This window comes from Nycticebus coucang, chromosome 16, assembly GCF_027406575.1.
Source record: "Nycticebus coucang isolate mNycCou1 chromosome 16, mNycCou1.pri, whole genome shotgun sequence".
Lineage (NCBI taxonomy): Eukaryota > Metazoa > Chordata > Mammalia > Primates > Lorisidae > Nycticebus > Nycticebus coucang.
Window position 1 is genome coordinate 85457908 of NC_069795.1, and position 23875 is coordinate 85481782.

The 23875-nt window shown below is 38.6% G+C and overlaps 1 protein-coding gene across 10 annotated transcripts in view; it reads right to left on the reverse strand.

Annotated features, from left to right (window-relative positions):
• Positions 1–23875, reverse strand: part of LPP (LIM domain containing preferred translocation partner in lipoma) — a 730287-nt gene that overhangs the window by 397685 nt on the left and 308727 nt on the right. For all 10 annotated transcript variants that reach the window (XM_053564331.1, XM_053564334.1, XM_053564332.1 and 7 more), the window contains one exon: positions 23380–23492. In XM_053564331.1, coding sequence (XP_053420306.1) covers positions 23380–23492 — 113 coding nt within the window. The remainder of the gene's footprint in view (positions 1–23379; positions 23493–23875) is intronic.

The window sequence follows — 23875 nt, forward strand, 5'->3', positions numbered from 1 at the left end:
CATTTGTAGAATAACTAGCATCAATCCTCCTTAATTCTTTCTACAAAATTAAAGCGGAGGGAACACACCCTATCTCATACTTGATAAGTCCATTACTCTCACACCAAAGTCAGAAAAAGACACTACATGAAAAACACAGAACAGTATCTTTTATAAACACTGATGCAAAAATCCTCAACCAAATATACCAAACCAAATTTAGCAGTACACTGTGGCCAAGTGACATTTATTACTGTAATGCAAGAATGCTCAGTATAAAAATATCAACCACGGTAATATACAACATTAACTGGATGAAGAATAAGCATCTCAATGGATGTGGAAAAACAACTGACAAAACTTCCTAGCCTTTCTTTAGGAAAACACTCGACCAACTGCAAATTTCAATATAATAGAAGCCATATGTGAAAATCCACCGGGAAAATCATACTCAGCAGTGAAAGACTGGAAGCTTTTCCTCTAAAGCTTTTCCTCAAGCCTGCTTCTGCCATATCTATTCGTCTAGTACTGAAAGCCCCCATGAGAGTAATCAGGAAAAAAAAATTATAATTGGAAAGAAAGACATAAAATTACCTCTATTGGTAGATGACATGATCTTTTTGTTTGTTTATTGGTTGATTGGTTTGCCATTCTTTTTTTCTTTTTTTGAGACATGGTCTCACTCTATCACCCAGGCTACAGTAGTGTGGCACAATCATAGCTCATGACTACCTTGAAATCCTGGACTCATGTGATCCTCCCCCCTGAGCCTCCTGACTAGGTAGGAGAACCAGTGCACAACATCATTCCAGGATAATTTTTTAAAAATATTTTTATAAAGATGGAGTCATGCTATGTTGCCCAGCTGCCCTCAAACTCCTGGCCTCAAAGTATCCTCCTACCTTGGGCTTTCAAAGTGCTGGGATTATAGACATCCAGCCTAAATCACATAATCTTATGACGTAAAAAGCCCTAAAGATTCCAAACACACAAAAATTCTGAATTAGCGAATTTAGGGAAGTAGCAACATGTAAAGTCAACACATATAAAAAAATCAGTTATATTTCTATCTACTAACAGTAAACAATTTATAAAGAAAATTAAAAAAAGTAATAGCACCAAAAATAAAATACTTAAAAGGTATTAATCAAGGAAGTGAGCCTTATACAGTGAAAGCATTTCTGAAAGAAATGAAAGATGACATACATAAATGGAAGACATCCCAGTTCATGGATTTGAGACTAAATATTGTTAAGATGTCAGTATTACCCAATGTAATCTACAGATTTAATTCAGTCCCTATCCCAATCCCAATAACATTTTTTGTAGAACTAGAAAAACCCATTCTAAAATTTATATAGAATAGCAAATGACCTCAATATCAAGAACAATCTTGAAAAAAGAAAACAAAGTAGGAAGACATATACTTCCTGATTTAAAAAATGCCCATGGGTCAGGAGTGGTGGCTCACATCTCTAATTATAGTACTCTGGGAAGCCAAATCGGTGGATGGCATGAGCTCAGGAGTTCAAGACCAGCCTGAGTAAGAGTGAGAGCCCTTCTCTACTCAAAATAAAAAAAGTAGCAGGTGTTGCAGTTGGTGCCTGTAGTCCCAGCTACTTGGGAGGCTAAGGCAAGAGGATTTCTCAAGCCAAGTGGTTTGAAGTTGTTGTGAGCTATTATGCCATGGCCACTCTACCCAAGGCAACAAAGACTTCAATCAATCAATCAATCAATCAATCAAGACTAGGAAGCTGTATCTTTGTTCACTGTTGGAAACAAACCAGCATTGTCAAAACAGTATTGTAATGACAGACTTATAGGATAGAGGGGTCTAGAAACAAACCTTCGCATGTATTATCAAATGACTGTCCACAAAGGTACCAAGACCATTCAGTAGGAAAAGGACAACCTTTTCAACAAATGCTGCTGGGAAAACTGAACATCCACAAGCAAAAGAAAGGAAATTGGGCCCTTACCTACCACATTTACAAAAACTAACTCAAAACAGATCCATGACCTAAAAGTAAGACCTAAAACCACAAAAACTCTTAGAATAAAATACAAGGCAAAAGCATCATGATCTTGGATTTGGCAATTTTATTTTTTAACATGACACCAAAGGTGCAGACAACACAAGACAATTTAGACAAGTAGGATTTTGTAAAAATGTAAAGTCCAAAAAAAGTATCAACAGTGTAAAAAGGCTACCAAATGGGAGAAGGTGTTTTTGAATCATCTAGAATGTGTGACAAGGGATTCGCATCCAGAACATATAGAGAACTCACAAAACTATAAAATAAAATAAGTTTAACTCAAAAATGCAAAAAAAAAAAAAAACTTGAACAGACATATTCTCTAAATAAGATTTCTAAATGGCCAATAATCACATAAAAAACGTATTTAACACCACTATTCATTAGAGAAATGCAAACCCAAACTACAATGAGATACTTTCTCATATCTATTAGAATGGCTACTATGTTGAAAACAAAGAAGCAAACAAACAGAAAAACTGTTGGGGAGGAGAGGGAGAAATGTGAACCCTTGTTCAGATTCCCTATTGGTGGGAATGTAAATCATACACCTGCTATGAAAAAACAGGATGATGGTTCTTCAAAAAATTAAAAATAGAATTACCGATCTGGGCACTGTGAGTCTGGGGAGATAGGACTCCAGGCATCTCTGGCTGGTGGGATCTGCCTATCATCACCCCTGAGAGGATACAGGGAGTCAGCGAGACTTCTGGACCCCAAGAGGTGGACTAAAACAGTGGAAAACCGGCAAGTGGTCGCGTGTGTTCAATCCGTCTAAACCCGCTCACAACTGTAAGTTCAATAGCAGCGAGACTGCAAACCAGAAAGGCCTTACCTGTGAACTGTTTTGGTGTCTTTGGACTTGGCACTCAGCTGAACTGCCTTCGGGAGAGCCTGAGCAGGAGTGCGGAGAACTTTGGCCTTTGTCTAGGGCCCCAGTCTGAGCCGCTGAGCCAGACGGAGCTAATAGTGTTTGGCTCTGGGTCACAGGCAGACATTGTGAGCGATCTGCCCCGGCAAGCTCCGCCCTCAGGGTCGCAGAGCTGGAATTGGGTGGGAGCTGGTAACCCAGTGACCAAGTAGCCTCAGGGCGGGGTCTGAGCCGCCTTGCAGCCCTAATCCTCGGAGGCAGAGGGAGACCAGTTTTGGCACACAGGGTAAGTGGATAGCCACTTCAGCAGTGATTCCAGCAACAAGCACTTCCCTGGGAAAGCTTCTGCTCAGCAAGTGAACAAGCTCAAAGTGCCTTTTAAGTGGGCTGAAGAGAGATTTAGGGTGTCTACCTGCTGGGGTTTGAGAAACTAGCAGCCTCCAGTCGTATCAGAACTGTGATTAACATCTCATACCCCAGAAGCCCACGTGTTGCCCAGACAATATTCAATAACATATACATACTGCTTTGTTTTTGGTTGTGTTTTTTTTTTTTTTTTTTTGGTTTGGTTGTTTTTTTTGTTTATTTTGATCTTGTTGATTGTTGTTTTGTTTTTTAAGTTTAACCTTTTCCATACAGATCCTTTTTCTTTCTCAATGTTTCTAGTTTAATTATAATTTCCCATTGCTGCCTATTTCAATAATTAGAACTTCATTTTTGTTAGTGTTTCTACCGCTATTATTTCGTTTTCCACCCAATTTTATCCCGTAAAGTTTTCTGTTTGCTTGTTTTGGTTTGATTTATAGCATTTTTGTCTTTCCTCTCTACTTGGTGGAGGTGGGGTACTGTGTCTGATCAGGTTAGCAAAGAGCTGCTGACCTCAAGGGAACCACCTAACTGGGCACCCCCAGAAGGTGGTTTGTTTTTCAAGGTTGTATCAAAGTACCCTACTGTACACCTATATTGCTCCGTCTCCTTCTTTCTGTGCCTCTCTGCTTTTTGTCAATATTCCTTTTACCCACCCCCTCTCCTTTCTCTATTTTTCTTTTTTTTTTTTTTTCTTATCACTCGGTCCACCTTTCTTTCATCCCTTTTTTGCTCTTCAACCTTCTCACCTTTCTGGTCCTGTAACCCTTAGTCCACAGGCACGAGAACTTAAAGAGCAAGAGGAAGTGAAAGGAAAATTAGGGCAAGGAAACAGATAAAAGAAATCACTCATGAGGAAGAATCAGCAGAAAACTCCAGGCAACATGAAGAACCAGTCCAGAACAACCCCGCCAAGGGACCATGAGGTAGCTACTGCAGAGGATTCCACCTATACAGAAATGTTAGGAATGACAGAAAGGGAATTTAGAATACACATGTTGAAAACAATGAAAGAAATGATGGAAACAATGAAGGAAACTGCTAATAAAGTGAAAAATAACCAAAAGGAAATCCAAAAACAGAATCAAATAAGAGATGAATGATATGAAGAATATAAAAAGGAGATATCAGAGCTGAAGGAAATGAAACAGTCAATCAGGGAACTTAAAGATGCAATGGAAAGTATCAGCAACAGGTTAGACCATGCAGAAGAAAGAATTTCAGAGGTAGAAGACAAAGTTTTTGAGATAACTCAGACAGTAAAAGAGGCAGAAAAGAAGAGAGAGAAAGCAGAACGTTCACTGTCAGAATTATGGGACTTTATGAAGTGTTCCAACATACGAGTTATAGGAATTCCAGAAGGGGAAGAAGAATGCCCCAGAGGAATGGAAGCCATACTAGAGAATATTATAAAAGAAAATTTCCTAAATATCACCAAAGATTCTGACACACTGCTTTCAGAGGGCTATCGGACCCCAGGTCGCCTCAACTCTAACCAAGCTTCTCCAAGACACATTGTGATGAACCTGTCCAAAGTCAAGACAAAAGAAAAGATTCTGCAAGCTGCCAGGAGTAAGCGCCAGAAGACCTACAGGGGCAAATCCATCAGAGTGACCTCAGAATTCTCTAATGAAACTTTCCAAGCAAGAAGACAATGGTCATCTACCTTTAATCTACTTAAACAGAACAATTTCCAGCCCAGAATTCTGTACCCTGCTAAGCTAAGCTTAAAAATTGACAGAGAAATCAAATCATTTACGGATATACAAACATTGAGGAAATTCGCCACAGTAAGACCAGCTCTACAGGAAATACTTCAACCTGTTCTGCACACTGACCACCACAATGGATCAGCAGCAAAGTAAGAACTCAGAAATTAAAGGACAGAACCAAACCTCCACACTGATGCAAAAGATAAAACTAAGCAATGGACTCTCACAAAATAAGACGAATAGAATACTACCACACTTATCAATTATCTCAATAAATGTTAATGGCTTGAATTCCCCACTGAAGAGACATAGATTGGTTGACTGGATTAAAAAACACCAGCCAGCCATCTGCTGTCTGCAAGAAACACACCTGGCTTCAAAAGACAAATTAAAGCTCAGAGTCAAAGGTTGGAAGACGATTTTTCAGGCAAATGGAATTCAGAAGAAAAGAGGAGTTGCAATCTTATTTTCAGATACATGTGGATTTAAAGCAACTAAAGTCAAAAAAGACAAAGATGGTCACTTTATATTGGTCAAGGGAAAAATACAACAAGAAGACATTTCAATTCTAAATATCTATGCACCCCATTTAAATGCTCCCAGATTCTTGAAACAGACCTTTGTCTGAGCAATATGATTTGTGATAATACCATAATAACAGGGGACCTTAACACTCCTCTTACAGAGCTGGACAGATCCTCTAAACACAAATTAAACAAGGATATAAGAGATTTAAATGAGACCCTAGAACAACTGTGCTTGATAGATGCATATAGAACACTCCATCCCAAAGATAAAGAATATACATTCTTCTCATCACCCCATGGAACACTCTCCAAAATTGATCATATCCTGGGACACAAAACAAATATCAACAAAATCAAAAGAATTGAAATTTTACCTTGTATCTTCTCAGACCATAAGGCAGTAAAGGTGGAACTCAACTCTAACAAAAATGCTCAACCCCACCCAAAGGCATGGAAATTAAACAATCTTCTGTTGAATAAAAGATGGGTGCAGGAAGAAATAAAACAGGAAATCATTAAGTTCCTTGAGCATAACAACAATGAAGACACAAGCTACCAAAACCTGTGGGATACTGCAAAAGCAGTATTGAGAGGAAAATTCATCGCTTTAGATGCCTACATTCGAAAAACAGAAAGAGAGCACATCAACAATCTCACAAGAGATCTTATGGAATTGGAAAAAGAAGAACAATCTAAACCTAAACTCAGTAGAAGAAAAGAAATATCCAAAATCAAATCAGAGATCGATGAAATTGAAAACAAAAGAATCATTCAGAAAATTAATGAAACAAGGAGTTGGTTTTTTGAAAAAAATAAATAAAATAGATAAACCATTGGCCAGACTAACGAGGAATAGAAAAGTAAAATCTCTAGTAACCTCAATCAGAAATGATAAAGGGGAAATAACAACTGATCCCACAGAGATACAAGAGATCATCTCTGAATACTACCAGAAACTCTATGCCCAGAAATTCGACAATGTGAAAGATGGATCAATATTTGGAATCACACCCTCTCCCTAGACTCAGCCAGGAAGAAATAGAGCTCCTGAACAGACCAATTTCAAGCACTGAGATCAAAGAAACAATAAAAAATCTTCCAACCAAAAAATGCCCTGGTCCAGATGGCTTCACTCCAGAATTCTATCAAACCTTCAAGGAAGAGCTTATTCCTGTACTGCAGAAATTACTCCAAAAAAATTGAGGAAGAAGTAATATTCCCCAACATATTCTATGAAGCAAACATCACCCTGATCACATCACCAAAACCAGGAAAAGACCCAAACAAAAACGAGAATTTCAGACCAATCTCACTCATGAATATAGACGCAAAAATTCTCAACAAAATCCTTGCCAATAGATTACAGCTAATCATCAAAAAAGTCATTCATCATGATCAAGTAGGCTTCATCCCAGGGATGCAAGGCTGGTTTAACATACGCAAGTCTATAAACGTTATCCACCATATTAACAGAGGCAAAAATAAAGATCACATGATCCTCTCAATAGATGCAGAAAAAGCATTTGATAAAATCCAGCATCCTTTTCTAATTAGAACTCTGAAGAGTATAGGCATAGGTGGCACATTTCTAAAACTGATTGAAGCTATCTATGACAAACCCACAGCCAATATTTTACTAAATGGAGTAAAACTGAAAGCTTTTCCTCTTAGAACTGGAACCAGACAAGGTTGTCCTCTGTCACCTTTACTATTCAACGTAGTGCTGGAAGTTCTAGCCAATACAATTAGGCAAGACAAGGAAATAAAGGGAATCCAAATGGGAGCAGAGGAGGTCAAACTCTCCCTCTTTGCTGACGACATGATCTTATACTTAGAGAACCCCAAAGACTCAACCACAAGACTCCTAGAAGTCATCAGAAAATACAGTAATGTTTCAGGATATAAAATCAATGTCCACAAGTCAGTAGCCTTTGTATACACCAATAACAGTCAAGATGGGAAGCTAATTAAGGACACAACTCCCTTCACCATAGTCTCAAAGAAAATGAAATACCTAGGAATATACCTAACGAAGGAGGTGAAGGACCTCTATAAAGAAAACTATGAAATCCTCAGAAAGGAAATAGCAGAGGATATTAACAAATGGAAGAACATACCATGCTCATGGATGGGAAGAATCAACATTGTTAAAATGTCTATACTTCCCAAAGCAATCTACCTATTCAATGCCATTCCTATCAAAATATCAACATCGTACTTTCAAGATTTGGAAAAAATGATTCTGCATTTTGTATGGAACCGGAAAAAACCCCGTATAGCTAAGGCAGTTCTCTGTAACAAAAATAAAGCTGGGGGCATCCGCATACCAGATTTTAGTCTGTACTACAAAGCCATAGTGGTCAAGACAGCATGGTACTGGCACAAAAACAGAGACATAGACACTTGGAATAGAATTGAAAACCAAGAAATGAAACTAACATTTTATAACCACCTAATCTTTGATAAACCAAACAAGAACATACCTTTGGGGGAAAGACTCCCTATTCAATAAATGGTGTTGGGAGAACTGGATGTCTACATGTAAAAGACTGAAACTGGACCCACACCTTTCCCCACTCACAAAAATTGATTCAAGATGGATAAAGGACTCAAACTTAAGGCATGAAACAATAAAAATCCTCCAAGAAAGCATAGGAAAAACACTGGAAGATATTGGCCTGGGGAAAGGCTTCATGAAGAAGACTGCCATGGCAATTGCAACAACAACAAAAATAAACAAATGGGACTTCATTAAACTGAAAAGCTTCTGTACAGCTAAGGAGACAATAACCAAAGCAAAGAGACAACCCACACAATGGGAAAGGATATTTGCATATTTTCAATCAGACAGAAGCTTGATAACTAAGATCTATAGAGAACTCAAATTAATCCACATGAAAAAAGCCAACAATCCCTTATATCAGTGGGCAAGAGACATGAATAGAACTTTCTCTAAAGACGACAGACGAATGGCTAACAAACACATGAAAAAATGTTCATCATCTCTATATATTAGAGAAATGCAAATCAAAACAACCCTGAGATATCATCTAACCCCAGGGAGAATGGCCCACATCACAAAATCTCAAAACTGCAGATGCTGGCGTGGATTTGGAGAGAGGGGAACACTTTTACACTGCTGGTGGGACTGCAAACTAGTACAACCTTTCTGGAAGGAAGTATGGAGAAACCTCAAAGCACTCAAGCTAGACCTCTCCCATTTGATCCTGCAATCCCATTACTGGGCATCTACCCAGAAGGAAAGAAACCCTTTTATCCTAAGGACACTTGTACTAGACTGTTTATTGCAGCTCAATTTACAATCGCCAAAATGTGGAAACAGCCTAAATGCCCACCGACCCAGGAATGGATTAACAAGCTGTGGTATATGTATACCATGGAACACTATTGAGCCATTAAAAAAAAATGGAGACTTTACATCCTTCGTATTAACCTGGATGGACGTGGAAGACATTATTCTTAATAAAGCATCACAAGAATGGAGAAGCATGAATCCTATGTACTCAATTTTGATATGAGGACAATTAATGACAATTATGGTTATGGGGGGGACAGAAAGAGGGAAGGAGGGAGGTGGGTGGGGCCTTGGTGTGTGTCACACTTTATGGGGGCAAGACATGATTGCAAGAGGGACTTTACCTAACAATTGCAATCAGAGTAACTGGCTTATTGTACCCTCAATGAATCCCCAACAATAAAAAAAAAAAAAATAGAATTACCGTCCAGCAATTCACTTTTGCAAGCAGAGTCTTGACAAGTTATTTATAAATCCATATTCACAGGAACATTATTCACATGTGTTCACCAACAGATGAATGGATAAGCAAAATGTGCTATATACATACAAGGAAATATCATTCAGCCTTCAAAATTTTGAAAATTCTGATGTGGTACAACATGAATGAATCTCAAGAACATCAAGCTAAGCCAGTTGCACAAAGGCAAGTACTGTATGATTACAATTATAAAGTGTACCTGTAGAGTTAAAATCATAGAGACAGAAAGTAGAATGATGGTTGCCGGGGCTGAGTGAGAGAGGAAGAGGCAGTTATTGTTTAATGGACAGAGCTTCACTTTTACACTTTTTAGATAAAATGAGTTCTCCAAATAGATGTTGGTGATGGTTGGACAACCATATGAATTACTTAGTGCCACTGAATTGTAGAGTTAAAAATGGCTAAGACAGTAAACTTTATGTTACATGTATCTTACCACGATTTAAAAAACGGGAATAAAAAGAACAAAAGAATTTCAAATTTCCCAGAATTTTATACCTACTTGAAAGAGGTAGATGTCAGAAAAATAAAAGTTGTTGAAGGATCAGAGGAGGTGGCAAACCCATGTAAGAGTTATTTCTGTAGAACTGAAATCAGTTACTCCATGTTGGGACTGCTGCTTAAAATCCTCACTACACAGAGAAACAGTGTAGTGGAAATGGAGGAGAAAGGGTCTCATCTAATGAAGCTGGAACTCTATGAAGATACTTCCATGTCGTTCCCATGGCCTTAAACTGGTTTCTTTACCCACTAGGTAAGAAGAGAATTACTAAAGTGACACTTCATAACTTTCAGTGAGCTAAAAGGAAATGAAAATAACCCTCAGGCACATCTCTGCTTATAAAATAGCTTGATTTTAAATGACAATGAAAATGATGACGTCTTCTGAATGTGCACAGTAAAATACTCTTCTGGTTGCTGTATTTTCTATTCAATTGCTTGATCATTTCTTCTTGAAATCCATACCTCTGAGCCACCCAGGTACTCTTTAAAGTTCTAACACAGGACTTTGACTCTGAAGTACACACAGTGTAGTCGGTTATGGTTTGAATGAATCTCTGTTTGGGAGAAGTGTATCATTTTCTTGTTAATATATGGCATACCATCAAATATTCCACTTACAAGCCATGCAATTATTCCTTGCTGTAAGTATGGGGATGATATAATCGCTAATGAAAAGAATTAAAGTTCAAGGATGCTAAGATACTATCACAAATACTGTATTTTTTAAGATAATCCTTTAATGACTGGATTAGGATGCTATCATTGGGTATTTTCACCTTGATTACAAAAACCAGAAGTCTGGGGGTAAATGATTATCCTGCCATCATACTATTTCTATGGCTACAGCAACTGAGATTTAGTGCTGAGGCTTAATCTGCCCCAAATTACATATCTCGATGTGTCATCTGCAGTTCAGAAGAGAGGTGACTGTAGGACAGATGAAGGTTTCTTCAAGCATTGAAGAGAATGAGGAAAACTATCAGGAAAGGAAGGCATTTCTTCCTTATTTTTTTCCCTCTCTTAAACCAAATCCTTTATTTCAAAAAATTACAGAAAACCATTTCTTACCATGTGAAAGCTTTCTTTATGATTCCATCCTCATTTTTATTTAAACTTCCATAGAAACATTTTTTTTCTACTAGGTATCACCGATTTTATTTATATAATTTATAGTAATAAAGATGGACATCTTTATTAAATTTTATAGGTAAGATACATATGAAAATAAATTAAAAATATGGCCATAATTCCATTTTAAAGGTCTGTAAATAGTTTTTCTATATTTTACCACCAAAGTGCCTTCTTTCAATCTGCAGAAATCTAGACAATTAACTTTCAAAAAGAAGATGAACACAATCTTGCAAAAGAGAAATCTACCACAGACCTCATAGGAGAAAATAATGAAAGTACATGGAAAGGAAAGTGACCATTGGTGTTGTGTTTGCTTAATTAAAAAGGAATAGTAACAAAGTAACAAAGCAGGGCCAGCAAAAGAGAGAGAAATAGATTGGTGTTTTATCCATACCTGGGCCACTTAATACCATGGAAACCTGGAATGTTGCTTCACCTCTACACCCCAGTCTCCTCACCAGTACAAGACGGATAAGTATTCTCACCCCTCCCTTTCCAGAAATCAGTTAAAAAACTCAAGTGAGAAAAAGGATTTTAAAGCCTTTTATTTAAAAAAAAAAAAAAATTCAATTTTAAAATTTGTAGAATAGGAGGCATTGGGCAGGTCAAACTTATAAAGGCTAATGATAAAATAATAATAATAATAATGTAATATACACTATAGGCAAGAATACATTTTAAGTTATCTAGCAAGAGCACAAAAATACTTGACATCTGAGTGGATCAAGTAAAATCAGCTATGCACAGAAAACCTTCATAAGACATTAGAATTTCAAAGTACTATATTCGGAAATGAAGTATGAGTTAATGCCCTGGGTTTTTGGACCTGGCATCCTCTACTCCCTCTTTCTCTGCTTCTTTCAGAACAAGTTGTTTCGCGCCCATGTGGAGTGGATTATGTAAATTACAAAAGAACTTAAGGATTTGTGAGCCCAACAGGGCCTCCTTACCAAATCCATGGATAAGAAGTACATGGTACAATCTGTGAGGGGTTTGTCAGAGAACATGCTGGAATGGAAGATGTGCTTATTTCCACTAAAGAATTACAAAGAAAGCCACCTCAAAGGTCCCTGGCCACTAGCCATCAAAAAATAGTTGATGGCTTGAGTTGCTTTTTGAGAATTTGAGAGGATCTGCCTTTGCTCATTTGTGAAATGTCCCTCAAATTCCTTTTGTTTTTGTCCATTTAAAAATAAATTACTGGTTCCATGGTACTTGGGATAACTAAACAAAGTGCCTCAATTTTGAGCCTCTGATTTTTTTATTCATGTGTTAAATTACATTTGTGCTATTATAATGTATTTTGCGAATTGCAAACACCATGAAATTATAAAGAAGTGATGTTTTATTACCAAGGCACTGAATTTTACAGCTGTAAGAAATCTACCTGATTATTTAATTCAATCATTCATTTTACAGAAGAAATTTGTGGGAAGACTTTTTTTTTCTTGCAAAAACACATAAAACCCTCAAGCATATAAAAATAAGGGCTGGGATCACCGGTGAACTGTGGGGAGGTGTGTACAAATCCCACAGCGATGACAGGTACAGCAGAACCAGCCCAGAGACCTGCTGGCCCAGAATATCATGATCGTATCAGAACTTAGTCACGTACACTATTCCCTAAGTGTATTATTTCTTTGAAATATCACAACAAACCAAAGAGGTAAGCGTATTAATTATGCCCATGTTACAGAAGATTAAACTGGGACAAAGAATGGTTAGACAGCATAGCCGTAGAAGGTCAGACAATGAAGTTCATGGATTCACCCTCAAAAAGCACTACATACCTATGATCACCAGATGGCCAAGGGGAGCACTTTAAGGTGACCATAGTGATATTCAGCAGTGAGATATGTAGCTGTTTCTCGAGGATGAGTTCACAAATTCATTGTCAGACCTCGTAGTCATGCAGCTAGTGAGCGTGGAGCCAAGCGTGACCCAGGAAGCCTGGAACTCGCATTTGCAGTGTGAACTGTGCTGTCCCTAACTTTCATTGGCTTAGCTGATGTAATCTAGGAGCACTTTTCTGTGATGAGCCTCCCAGAGGCAGCAGACCCAGGATGAGATAATGAGAAAAAGGAACAAGAATCTGAACTGACCTCAAGGTGACACAGAAAAAAGGGTGAGGGTTGGGGGAGCTTCTCTAGAAGGGAAATTAGGGGTACATAGAGTGTAAGCAAAGTCAGCCAAAAGAGCTGTGAAATCACAGTTCATTCTTTTTGTTAAAAAGGACTCTGCCACAATCCCCAACACTCTTGACAATGGATATTAAGAAGCAGAGGCATGGGTGGGAAAGAAATAAAGGAAGAAATTGAAAAGGTCTCGAGGAGTCCCGGAGAGGCCCCCACACAGAAGGGCTGGCTCAGTTCCACTTGGCTGGTACATAGGGCTTTCTGGTCTCCCTGTGCATCCCAAACCAATGTTATGCCTGGGGGCTGGCATAACACTTTCTGATCAACTCCTGGCCCTGGCCCGTGTATCTACATAGGGCACCTCTTGTGCTGGCCTTGTCTCCTAATTACACATACTGGGTGAGAACTAAATGCATATACTCTATGGTCCCTCTGCTTTTTAAAGGACTATGTGTTCATGATTTAGACAAAAGGTAAAGTTTGAAGTACAAGCTAGTTAGGTCACCCCAAATAACAGATCCAAAGCCACCCTCTACCAAATATTCTCCCCAAATGCAGGTGGCTATCATGTTTGTAAGTCAAAAGCAGAAGATCACCACAACTATAATCGAAAATAAAGAACAGAAATTCTTCCATACGGGGAAACAACTGAAAAAAGAAGATCATAACGAATGACAGAGAAAAAAATCCAACACGGTGTAGTAGGATTCCATAAAGAAGAAAAAAGTCAAAGGAAATATTAAAATGCTTTTTCTCAATAATATTCCCCCGACAAAGTCCCCCTTCACTAAAAAGCGCTCCTTCTTCAAATCAAACAAAATCACTGAATGCAGAGAAGGACCAGTAGGTTGACCATGAAGGGAACTGTATCCAGACACAGTGTAGTGTGATTGCTGAATCCAACAAATAAAGCTCACAGGCAAATAAGGAAAAGTTACTGGATTGAAAAAAAGTTCCTGAGATTGGCATCTGACTTCATCTGCAGCACTAAACACTAAAATAATACTAAATGACAGTGCTTACATCTTCGTACAGTATTTGAGCTGAAGGAAATTTGATCCATTAATTCAACATATAGTCAAATTTTTAATCAGATATGAAGGCAAAAATAAGTCATTTTCAGATATAGAAAGACTACAAAATCTATCACCCGTATAACCTTCCCATCAAGGGTACAGTGATGAAGTATTGTGACAAAAAGAAAAATAGGAAAAGAATCAGGATAATGAAAAAAAAAAAGAAAGAAAGAAAAAACTGCACAATAAACAAGTAAAAGTTGTAGTTTTATTTTACTAATGTTGTACAACTTAATGCAAGAAACAATTCTTGAAAGAGATTTGCTATAAAGTTAAAACTATTACAATATGTTCTCAAAATTGTTTCAATAACGCTTGGGATGAAGAAGGGAAGAGAGGAAAATTCAAGCTTTTATTCTCTGGGGAGGGAGGTACACATGCAGATGATAATCTTCGTATAGAAAGAAGCATATTTGAAAACACCTAATCTATATTATTTGATTTATTTATATTATGTTCATACAAGGGGAAAAATACACTTTACTTTTTTGTAAGTAAAAAAAGAATAATAAATACATTTCAGCTTTGAAAAAACGAACAAGGCTCATGATGAGATAAAAACTTATGCTAACTCATAAATAACCAACAGCAGTTTCATTTAGCTTTGAGCAAAGGAAATAGTCTGTTATATGCAAGCAATTACTCTCTATATAGAAACTCAAGAACTAAAGCAAAGCTAAACTCATCAGTTACCCCTACATATAGCAGAACTGAGCACAACCAGTACCCCCATAGACGTTTTTTGTCCAGCACTTAAAAATTTTTTTATATTCCAGAGATCATGAACGTGCTGCCTTAGATCATTTCAAGGTAGTCATGGGAGCAGTGAGAGGTAATCCGGTTGATGAGGGTAGGAGGTGGGTGTACAGATGTGTAGACACACTCCTCTCTCAATCCCAGGGGAAGGGAAAGGTTTACCTCTTTAAGTTAACTCTTAAAAAACAGGAGGAGAAACTACGCCATTTCATGGGAAAAGGCCCCGGCTGCTAAATGAAGCAATGGAATACTCCCCCGTTGACTCTGAGTCTGCTACCCTCCGAGATATTTTTACAAGTCCAGATACCAAAACTTTCCCTCTTTTCTCATCTGAATAACCAATCAGAGAATGATTGAGAGCACAAAGAAAACAGGCAAACGTTGACATTCCCATGTAGAGAGTCACCTCTACCGAAGACAGCAACATGCTGAAGGATCTGCCCAGCCTTGCTGACCTACCTACGTGCACCATAAACGTCGGGGATAATTGAAAAGCAAGCTGTTGTTGCTGCTGCTGCTGCCAGGATCACAAACAACCTGCAAATCAGCTAAGGCTCGCTGACCCAAAAGGAATCAGCAAAGGGCCAGGAAGAAGTAAGCGCCAAATCCCTCCTTCAGTATGTTTCCATGAATCAATAGATCCCTGCATCCTTACCCTGCAGAGAGGGCAAGCACTTCACAGTGTATTAGCTCTCACTGACGATTTTGATTTTCTTCTGGCAACACTGTCTATGGCTTCTGCTCTTAACCTTAGTAGCCTGGATCTCCTTTTACACGCAGCCTCCCCTTCCTCATCACACTAACGTGTAGCAGAAGGAACAAGGGATAAGATTAGGTTATGTCCAAACCATAGAAGCCAGCCCAGCTTCCAATGTCTGTTCGTTCATAAATGACTGTAACCAAGGCTGTTGGCTGGGGTTCTTTATGCTTACAAGTAAAATCCTATCATTCCGTACCTGTGACCATGACAGTACGAGACAGACTCACAAGACACAAATTCCAGTGCCCTTCCTTCTAAACTACTTCAATAGATTTTCAAACTTATCATGGTTACATAAAATAAATGAAATAGGTAAGACAAAAAAATGATTACAACCTACCATTGACCAAGCACATTTTCATAAGGACTGAGTTTGCTTAAGAGCTTTTGAAGCTGATTCTAAAACAAATGATTTCAGAGGTGTCTTCCTCGCCCTTTCCACCAACACTAGGTATAGTGTACGTCACCCTGTCCTCACTTTCTCATTAGAGAAGTCCCCTCTTTCAGTAGCTTTATATACCCAACTCCTTGAGGAGCGGGCACCTATCTCTCTCCTAAACTGACCATTCTTCGGACTTTGCATCATTCTTTAAGAGGGTAGGAAGAAAATCAGTGTGAGAAAATTATAAAGGCAAAAGTTTCAGTTCAATAAGAAAAAGTAAATTTTTAACATTTAGAGTAATCAACAATGAGCAAAACCAGTCTGCATTCAGAGGTCAAGGGATTGGGGTCATCGTAGTAAAAAATGGCCATGTTGCCTGAATGAAAAGAAAAGAGAATGAAGATCAGAAGTTTGCAAGCACTGGACAGGGGGCAAATAAAAGCAAGCTACAGGGCTGGGCCCCAGTGAAAGAAGCATGGTCAGCAGTTCTCAAGTAGAGGTCATAAAGAAAAGTCAAGCAAAGAGGTTGTAAAAAGTGGAAATTAAGGGCCGGTGCCTGTGGCTCAGTGGGTAGGGCGCCAGCCCCACATACTGAGGTTGGCGGGTTCAAACTGGGCCCTGGCCAAACTGCAACAAAAAATAGCCCGGCATTGTGGCAGGCACCTGTAGTCCCAGCCACTCCGGAGGCTGAGGCAAGAGAATTGCCTAAGTCCAGGAGCGGGAGGTTGCTGGGAGCTGTGACTCCACGGCACTTTACCGAGGGTGACAAAGTGAAACTCTGTCCCTAAAAAAAAAAAAAAAAAAAAGTGGAAATTAAACATTGAGTTCGTGAATTCAAAGCCATCAGATCTCAAGGAAGTTTACTAGAAAACTCAGAATTGTTTTCATGGCTTTCCTACAGTGCAAAATATTTTGCGTTATAGTAGCAGTCTATTTGGCATTCAACAACAGATCTGGGCGTGTCACCCATATGTTTAAAATAATACAAACACCTGCAAAAAAAATGGTGCATGGTTTCAGAACCAAAGAGTAGACTTCACAGCTGGAAACTCAAGTCCTGTCATACCTGTTTGTGCTTTTTTCCTCTGTGGTTTTATTCTTTTTAACTTGCTGTTGAAAAATCCATTCCTCTCTCTCTGAAAGTTAAGGCCCTACCCAGCCATCAGAGCTCAATTCAATTGCAATCATCTCCAAGAATCCACCTTGCGTATCCTCAATCATAGCTAATTTATTTCCCATATCCCCCAGCACTTTATGCTTGTGATCAAAGCTGGACGACTACAGCATAATTTATCATAAAACACCTTAATTGAAGGTGCTTCTCCAAAACTTGATTTTGAGTACCATATCCCTTTTTTTTTTGAGACAGAGTCTCACTCTATCTCCCTCAGTAGAGTGTTACGGTGTCACAGCTCACAGCAATGTCAAACTCTTCGGTTCAAGCCATCCTCTTGCCTCAGCCTCCTGAGTGGCTAGGACTCTAGGTGCCCGCCACAACACCCAGCTATTTTTAGAGATGGGGTCTCACGCTTGCTCAGGCTGGTCTTGAACTCTTGAGCTCAAGTCTTCGCCTTTCAGAGTGCTAGGATTCCAGGCATGAGCCACCACATCCAACCTGATCCATTTTTTAACCCTTCAACATTGCCTCATCTGAAATAGTTACCTATAAACACTCTGGTAAATTGAGGGAAAATTAGAAGATTAAAACAAACTAAAAAAAAAGGAATGTGAATGTATAATCTCTAATTCACTTATAAACCTGAAATTCTATGAGACATTTTCCCCCTTTGTAACTACAATAACCAACGTTGTATACTTGCCCACAGGCTGGCTGAAAATAGAAAGAAAATGCCAGCTATGGCATCGGATCAGAACAAAGCTGGCAGTCCCAAGTTTGAGACTCGGAGCACTACACTTATGATGCCAAGTTCTAAGGCTAGAATCTCTAGCAGAGGTGTCTACTTATAGAAGGTACTCAGTTTACACTAAATGAATGAGGAACAAATGAATGAATCAAGTGGCTGGCAAAGAGTCACTCCAAGCATCACAGACACTTAGGTCAAATTGATCCTGACAGTAAAGCAAACCCAATCTTTCATTTGTTTTCCAAAATTCAGCTTTTCCTATAAAATTGAGAATTGTCAAAACAAGAATCCTTGGTACCAAGTATTATTTGCCTTTGCAAAGAAAATAAGAAAGTTCATAGCACATATAAAACAATCAGAGAGCCAAGCAAAATTCCAGAAGCATCTGGTCCTTCCAAATAAAAGCAGGCAACCCCTACTGTGAGGCTCAGAGCCTTACAGTGCCACAGAAGACAAAAGCAAAATCAAATTCACAGGCCATCTGGGACAGTGGGAGGAAGGTCAAGTCCACAAGTTAAGATTTCTCAAATGCATTAGTTCTTTCAAAACTACAGAATCTACAATTCCTTCAGTCTCAGTTTCCCAATTTCCAATAAAAGGGAATTAATTCTTTCAGCACATACTCACAAAGGCTGCCAGGAGATGCCTGGTTCAGGGTGGGACTGAATGGTCTCTAGGGTCCCTCTCAGATCAGAAAATCTTAGAATTCTTACAGTCACGCTTAGTAGACATTCTTCTGGCCCTGACCTGAAAATTCAGCTGGAAATATAAACAAACAACTATATAAATACACATATTTATCAGCTATAATTTGGACATGGCAGCGTGAGGTTTTATCATGGCTGAAAGGAAAAAGAACCACGTTTTCTGCAGGAAGGCTGGGTGCGGTGGGTCACACTTGTAATTCTAGCAGTCTGGGAGTCAGAGGTGGGAAAAATGCTTGAGCTCATGAGTTCAAGACCAGCCTGAGCCAGAGCAAGGCCCCATCTCTAAAAATAGCCATGCGTTGTGACAGGCACCAAAAGTTTCAGCTACTTGAGAGGCTGAAGTAAGATGACTACTTCAGCCCAAGAGTTTGACGATGCTGTGAGCAATAACGCCCCAACACTCTACTGAGGGTGACACTCTGCCTCAAAAAAAAAAAAAAAAGTTTCTGCAGTGATCATACTACTTTAGGCTACAGTAAACTCATATCTAAAGGTATGAAAATACGGCCAAAGCAGGGCCATGCCGCAGTCACATGCAAACCACTCAGACACAGCAAAGGGCTGATTTTTTTTTAACTCACCAATACCACATGAAGAGCCTCAAAAATAACATGTCACTTCCTATCAGATTTCTCCATCTGCATTTGGCAAACTTTATTTTCTATCCCCCTCCCTTCTGTCTTACAGGGTACAACATGGCAACAAGCTTTATTTGTTTAGTTCCTTTCTTCTCAAAAACAAAGCCATGGGCTTCAGAACATTTACCAGAACAAGGTCCACACAGAAAAAGAAAGCCCCATTTTTTTTTTTTTAATGAAACCTACTAGCAAAGCCTTTTTAGTGTTCTTACATAGTAATACCTACTACAAATCAAAGTATCTGTATAGCCATTTCAGTTTACTCTTTCAAATCCATCTGTATTTCATTTAATTGTTAAGAAGCAGTATGGGCCAGGCCTGGTGACTCACACCTGTAATTCTAGCACTCTGGGAGGCCCAGCCAAGTGGATCCCTTGAGTTCATGAGTTCATGACCAGCCTGAATAAGAGCGAGAACCTGTCTCGAATAGCCCAACATGGTGGTGGGCACCTGTCGTCCCAGCTACTGGGGAAGTTGAGGCAGGAGGATCATTTGATTTAAGCATTTGAGGATGCTGTGAACTACAATGCCAGGGCACTCTAGCCTGGGTGGCACAGCAAGACTGTATCTCCAAAAAAAAAAAAAAAAAACAACTCGGGATGTTTACCTGACTTTTAACTATGAGGAACCTGGTGTGGTCTGCACAAGATCACACATCTAGAATAAGCTGTGTAACCAGCTTTCAAACACAAGTCTTCCATAACCAGTTCAAACAACCTTTTGAGAATTCAAGATTTAAAATGCAACTTAATGGCTTCAACAACAATCCAAGAGAGAAAATACGGTAAGTGAAGTTTTTAGTCATGCATATTAAATAACATACAAAATACCAACTTCAACAAAATAAGAGCAAAGGTATTTAAAAAGCAAACTCTAAGGGTTTGTAAAAATTTTTACTAATAATCGCTAAAAACCAAGTATAGCCATGATCCATGAAAGTATAGTCTTCAAACCAAGAATCCAATCAAAGACTCAATACCTTTCACAATAGCAGCAAAGAGAATAAAATACCTAGGAATATATTTCATTAAGTAGCTGAAAGGCCTCCAAAGGGAGAGGTACAAAGCACTAAGGAAGGAAACTGCGGAGGACCCAAGCAGGGCCTTATACAGTAAGAACAAACTGGGAGGAGTCACTCTGTACCAGACTTCCAACTATACTACAAAACAGCATGGTACTGGCACAAAAAACAGAAGCAAAGCCTATAGATCAGAACAGAGAACCCAAGTATGAAAACCATGCTCATATTTCTGTCTGACCTTTGACAAAGCAGACAAAAACAGGCACTGGGGAAAAGAATCCCCATTTGATAAATGGTGCTGGGAAAGTTGGATAGCCAGAGGTAGAAGCCTGAAAAAGGATCCACATGTCTTATCACTCACAAAAATTAGTTCACGATGGATAACCAATTTAAATCAAAGGCAGGAAACTGTAAAAATTCTAGATGAAAATTTTTGAAACCCTTATAGATATTGGCCTAGATAAAGAATTTATGAAAAAGACCCCAGAAGCCATTACAGTAATAACAAAAGCAAATAAATGGGTTCTGATCAAATTAAAAAGCTTCTGCACAGTGAAAGAAACAATCAACAGAACGAATGGAAAACCGACAGAATAGGAGACAATATTCACATGCTACACATCCCATAAAGGGCTGGTGATGAGAATCTACAAAGATCTCACGCACATCAGCAAGAAAAAAATCAAACCACCCCATGAAAAAGTGGGCAAAAGATATAAACAGAAACTGTTGACCAATGGTCAACAAAATGAAAAACTGCTCAACACTTCTAATCATTAAGGAAATGCAAACCAAACCCACAGTGAGATATCACTTAACTCCAAAAACTGGCTCTTAGCAGAAAGTCCCAGAACAACAGGTACCGGCATGGATACAGAGAGAAAGAAACGCTGTCGGTGCAATTGCAACCTAATACAACCTTTAGGGAGAGCAGTATGGAGTCACCTCAAAGAACTAAAAGCAGACCTACCATTTCATCCACCAATCCCACTATTAGGTATTTACCAAAAGAAAAGAAAAAGATCTTTTATAAAAAGACATTTGTATTTGAACGTTTATAGCAGTGCAATTCATAATCGTGAAGATGTGGCGTCAACGCAGTGCCCACCAATACAAGAGTGGATTAATAAAATGAGGTATGTGTATACCATGGAGCATTACTACTCAGCCACACGCGCACACACAAAGAGTGATCTAGTGTCTTTTGTAACAACCTGGATGGAACTGGAGACCATTTTTCTAAGTGAAATATCACAAGATTGGAAAAACAAACCCCAAATGCTGCCAATACTAAATTGGAACTAATCGATCAACACTTACATGCACATATGGAAATAAAACTCCAGGAAAATCAAGCAGGTGGGAGGGGCCAGGAGGAGATGGGCAAATTCACACCTAACAAGCACAGTGTACACTATCAGGGAGGGTGAAGAACACACTTGTACATTTCACTCAATCTGTACAAATGCAAATAATGTAACCAAAACATGTGTGCCTCCATAATATTCTAAAATAAACCTTAAAAAAAAAAACTTCCAAAATGACTGAAAATAAGAAAAATCTATCACATTTTTATTTGCTAAGGATTCTATCTGTTGCATAAAATAAATATAAACTTTGTAGTGCTCGTGTTCATTATTGGCATCTGATTTTTGATTTTGCTAGCTTATGGTAAAATAAAAATCCAGAAAATTTGTGGTATATATATGAAAGGCAAAAAGAAAAAGTTAATAGGCTTTAAAGAACTAGACTCTAAACTGAATTAGAATGTATTAGTTAAAACTTGAACTCACTAATTTCAGCTGATCAAAAATATAAAAAGCTTCTTCTCTTTACTACATGGAAATATACTCCCCAAGAAGATCTGATGGCCATTCTCTCCTCTCCTTCTTCAATCTCTGTTTTAAGTGTCACTTTCTCAGTGAAGCACTATTATCTCTGCCTGCTCTAGGTAAGACATATCCCATCCCCTGTTTCCACAGCCACGGCACTCATGAATTCGAATGTACATTGTAATGTATATATTTCGTTTACTTCCCCTAGTTCCACTAACTTGTACATTCCGTGAGAACAGAGCTGGGTCTGTCTTTTTGCTATAAAATTCCTAGTGCTCAAATAATACCCACGTATGAACACAGAATGCATAATATTTGTTGAATGAGTTAATCATTTCTTCCATTATCTTCTCCAACCCAAAATTTAGGAGAAATTTAGACAATAGACTGAATTATTTACGTTGTTATTCCCTATGGCTTAGAATAAATCTCCATGCACCAACTCATAACTAATCTTTTTTCACTTACATCCTCACTCAGTAGTTCTCTAGTCTTATTATTTTTAAACAAATACCAGACATCATTCCATTTAATCCACAAATACTTTCATTTTCCAAAAGGAAGAAGACCATTTCTTTTCTTTAATATGTCTAAACTGACATAATCACACCTACAAATGTAACAGTAATTCTATGACTTTATTACTTTTTCTTCCTGACATGAATGAGTTCTTCAGCTTAAAAGGTGGCAGCTGGTTGCCAGTCACCTACCATCACAGTCTGAGAATTACTTCTACTATCGCTTCTAACTTTAGTTCTAAATTACTTTGTAATCACTAACCTCTGGAACATAAATGATTTATTTAATTGGTGTATGTCTATAATATGCATCCTTGAAATTACCCTGAATAGAAAGCCCTAAGGATTTTTGATGTTGCTTTGCTAGAAAAATGTTTCTGACCAATAGGACCTACAGTGACCAACCAGAGCCTTAAAACGTCAGCCTCACTCACTTAGAACCCAAAGTTTGTAGAAAGAGAGCAAAGGCAATATTGTTGTGTTCCCTCAGGATAACAAGAACATGTGGACTTCTCGAATGGCATGCCTAAAAAAATGGCTTTGGATTTTGAAAACAAGATTAGTAGGTAAAAGGATTTCCAGAGCTTCAGAGAGTTAAGCCGGTGGAACTCTGAGAAGCTTGAGTTGGGCCTTTTGCAGTAAAGGGCCTTAGTTCTCTGTAAGCTGTAAAGCTCTCTTCAGTTCTGGATGGATGCTCACCCACCTGAGTAAGATCTCTAAATTCATGAGCTTCCTAGTATGGCTTACAGACCACAGCTCTTACCTGCACTTTGAAACTGCCTTCATCAAGAGGTGGTGGAGGAGGGAAGTTTCCCGAGCCTGGAGGAAGGGCCCCGGGGTCATCTAGAGGTGGAGGTGGGGGTGGAAGAGCATCACCTGCAGAAAGAAAACGCATACATGAAGTTAACAGGGACAAGGCTTTGCAGAACTCTTAAAAAAGATGTATTTGCTGGCATTTTAGCCTCTTCTAATTGGCTTTGACATGTAATTTTTTGCCTTGTATAGTAATTATTCCCTATCTTAGTTTCCCTCAGTTTAATTAGTAGCCTTAACTTTCAGAAGAAAGAGAACAGATTTGATATTTAAAAGTGGCATAAAAGCTAGTCAAGAGGGGTCAAATACAATAACTAAAAGCAGGGAATCAGCTTGGGGTGGAGGATGGGGTTACTGAATTATGTAAGACTTGGTGCTCACCCTCAATAAATTTGCAATCAAATAGCAGAGGAAAAAAATACATATCCAAGTAAGGAAAATACAAG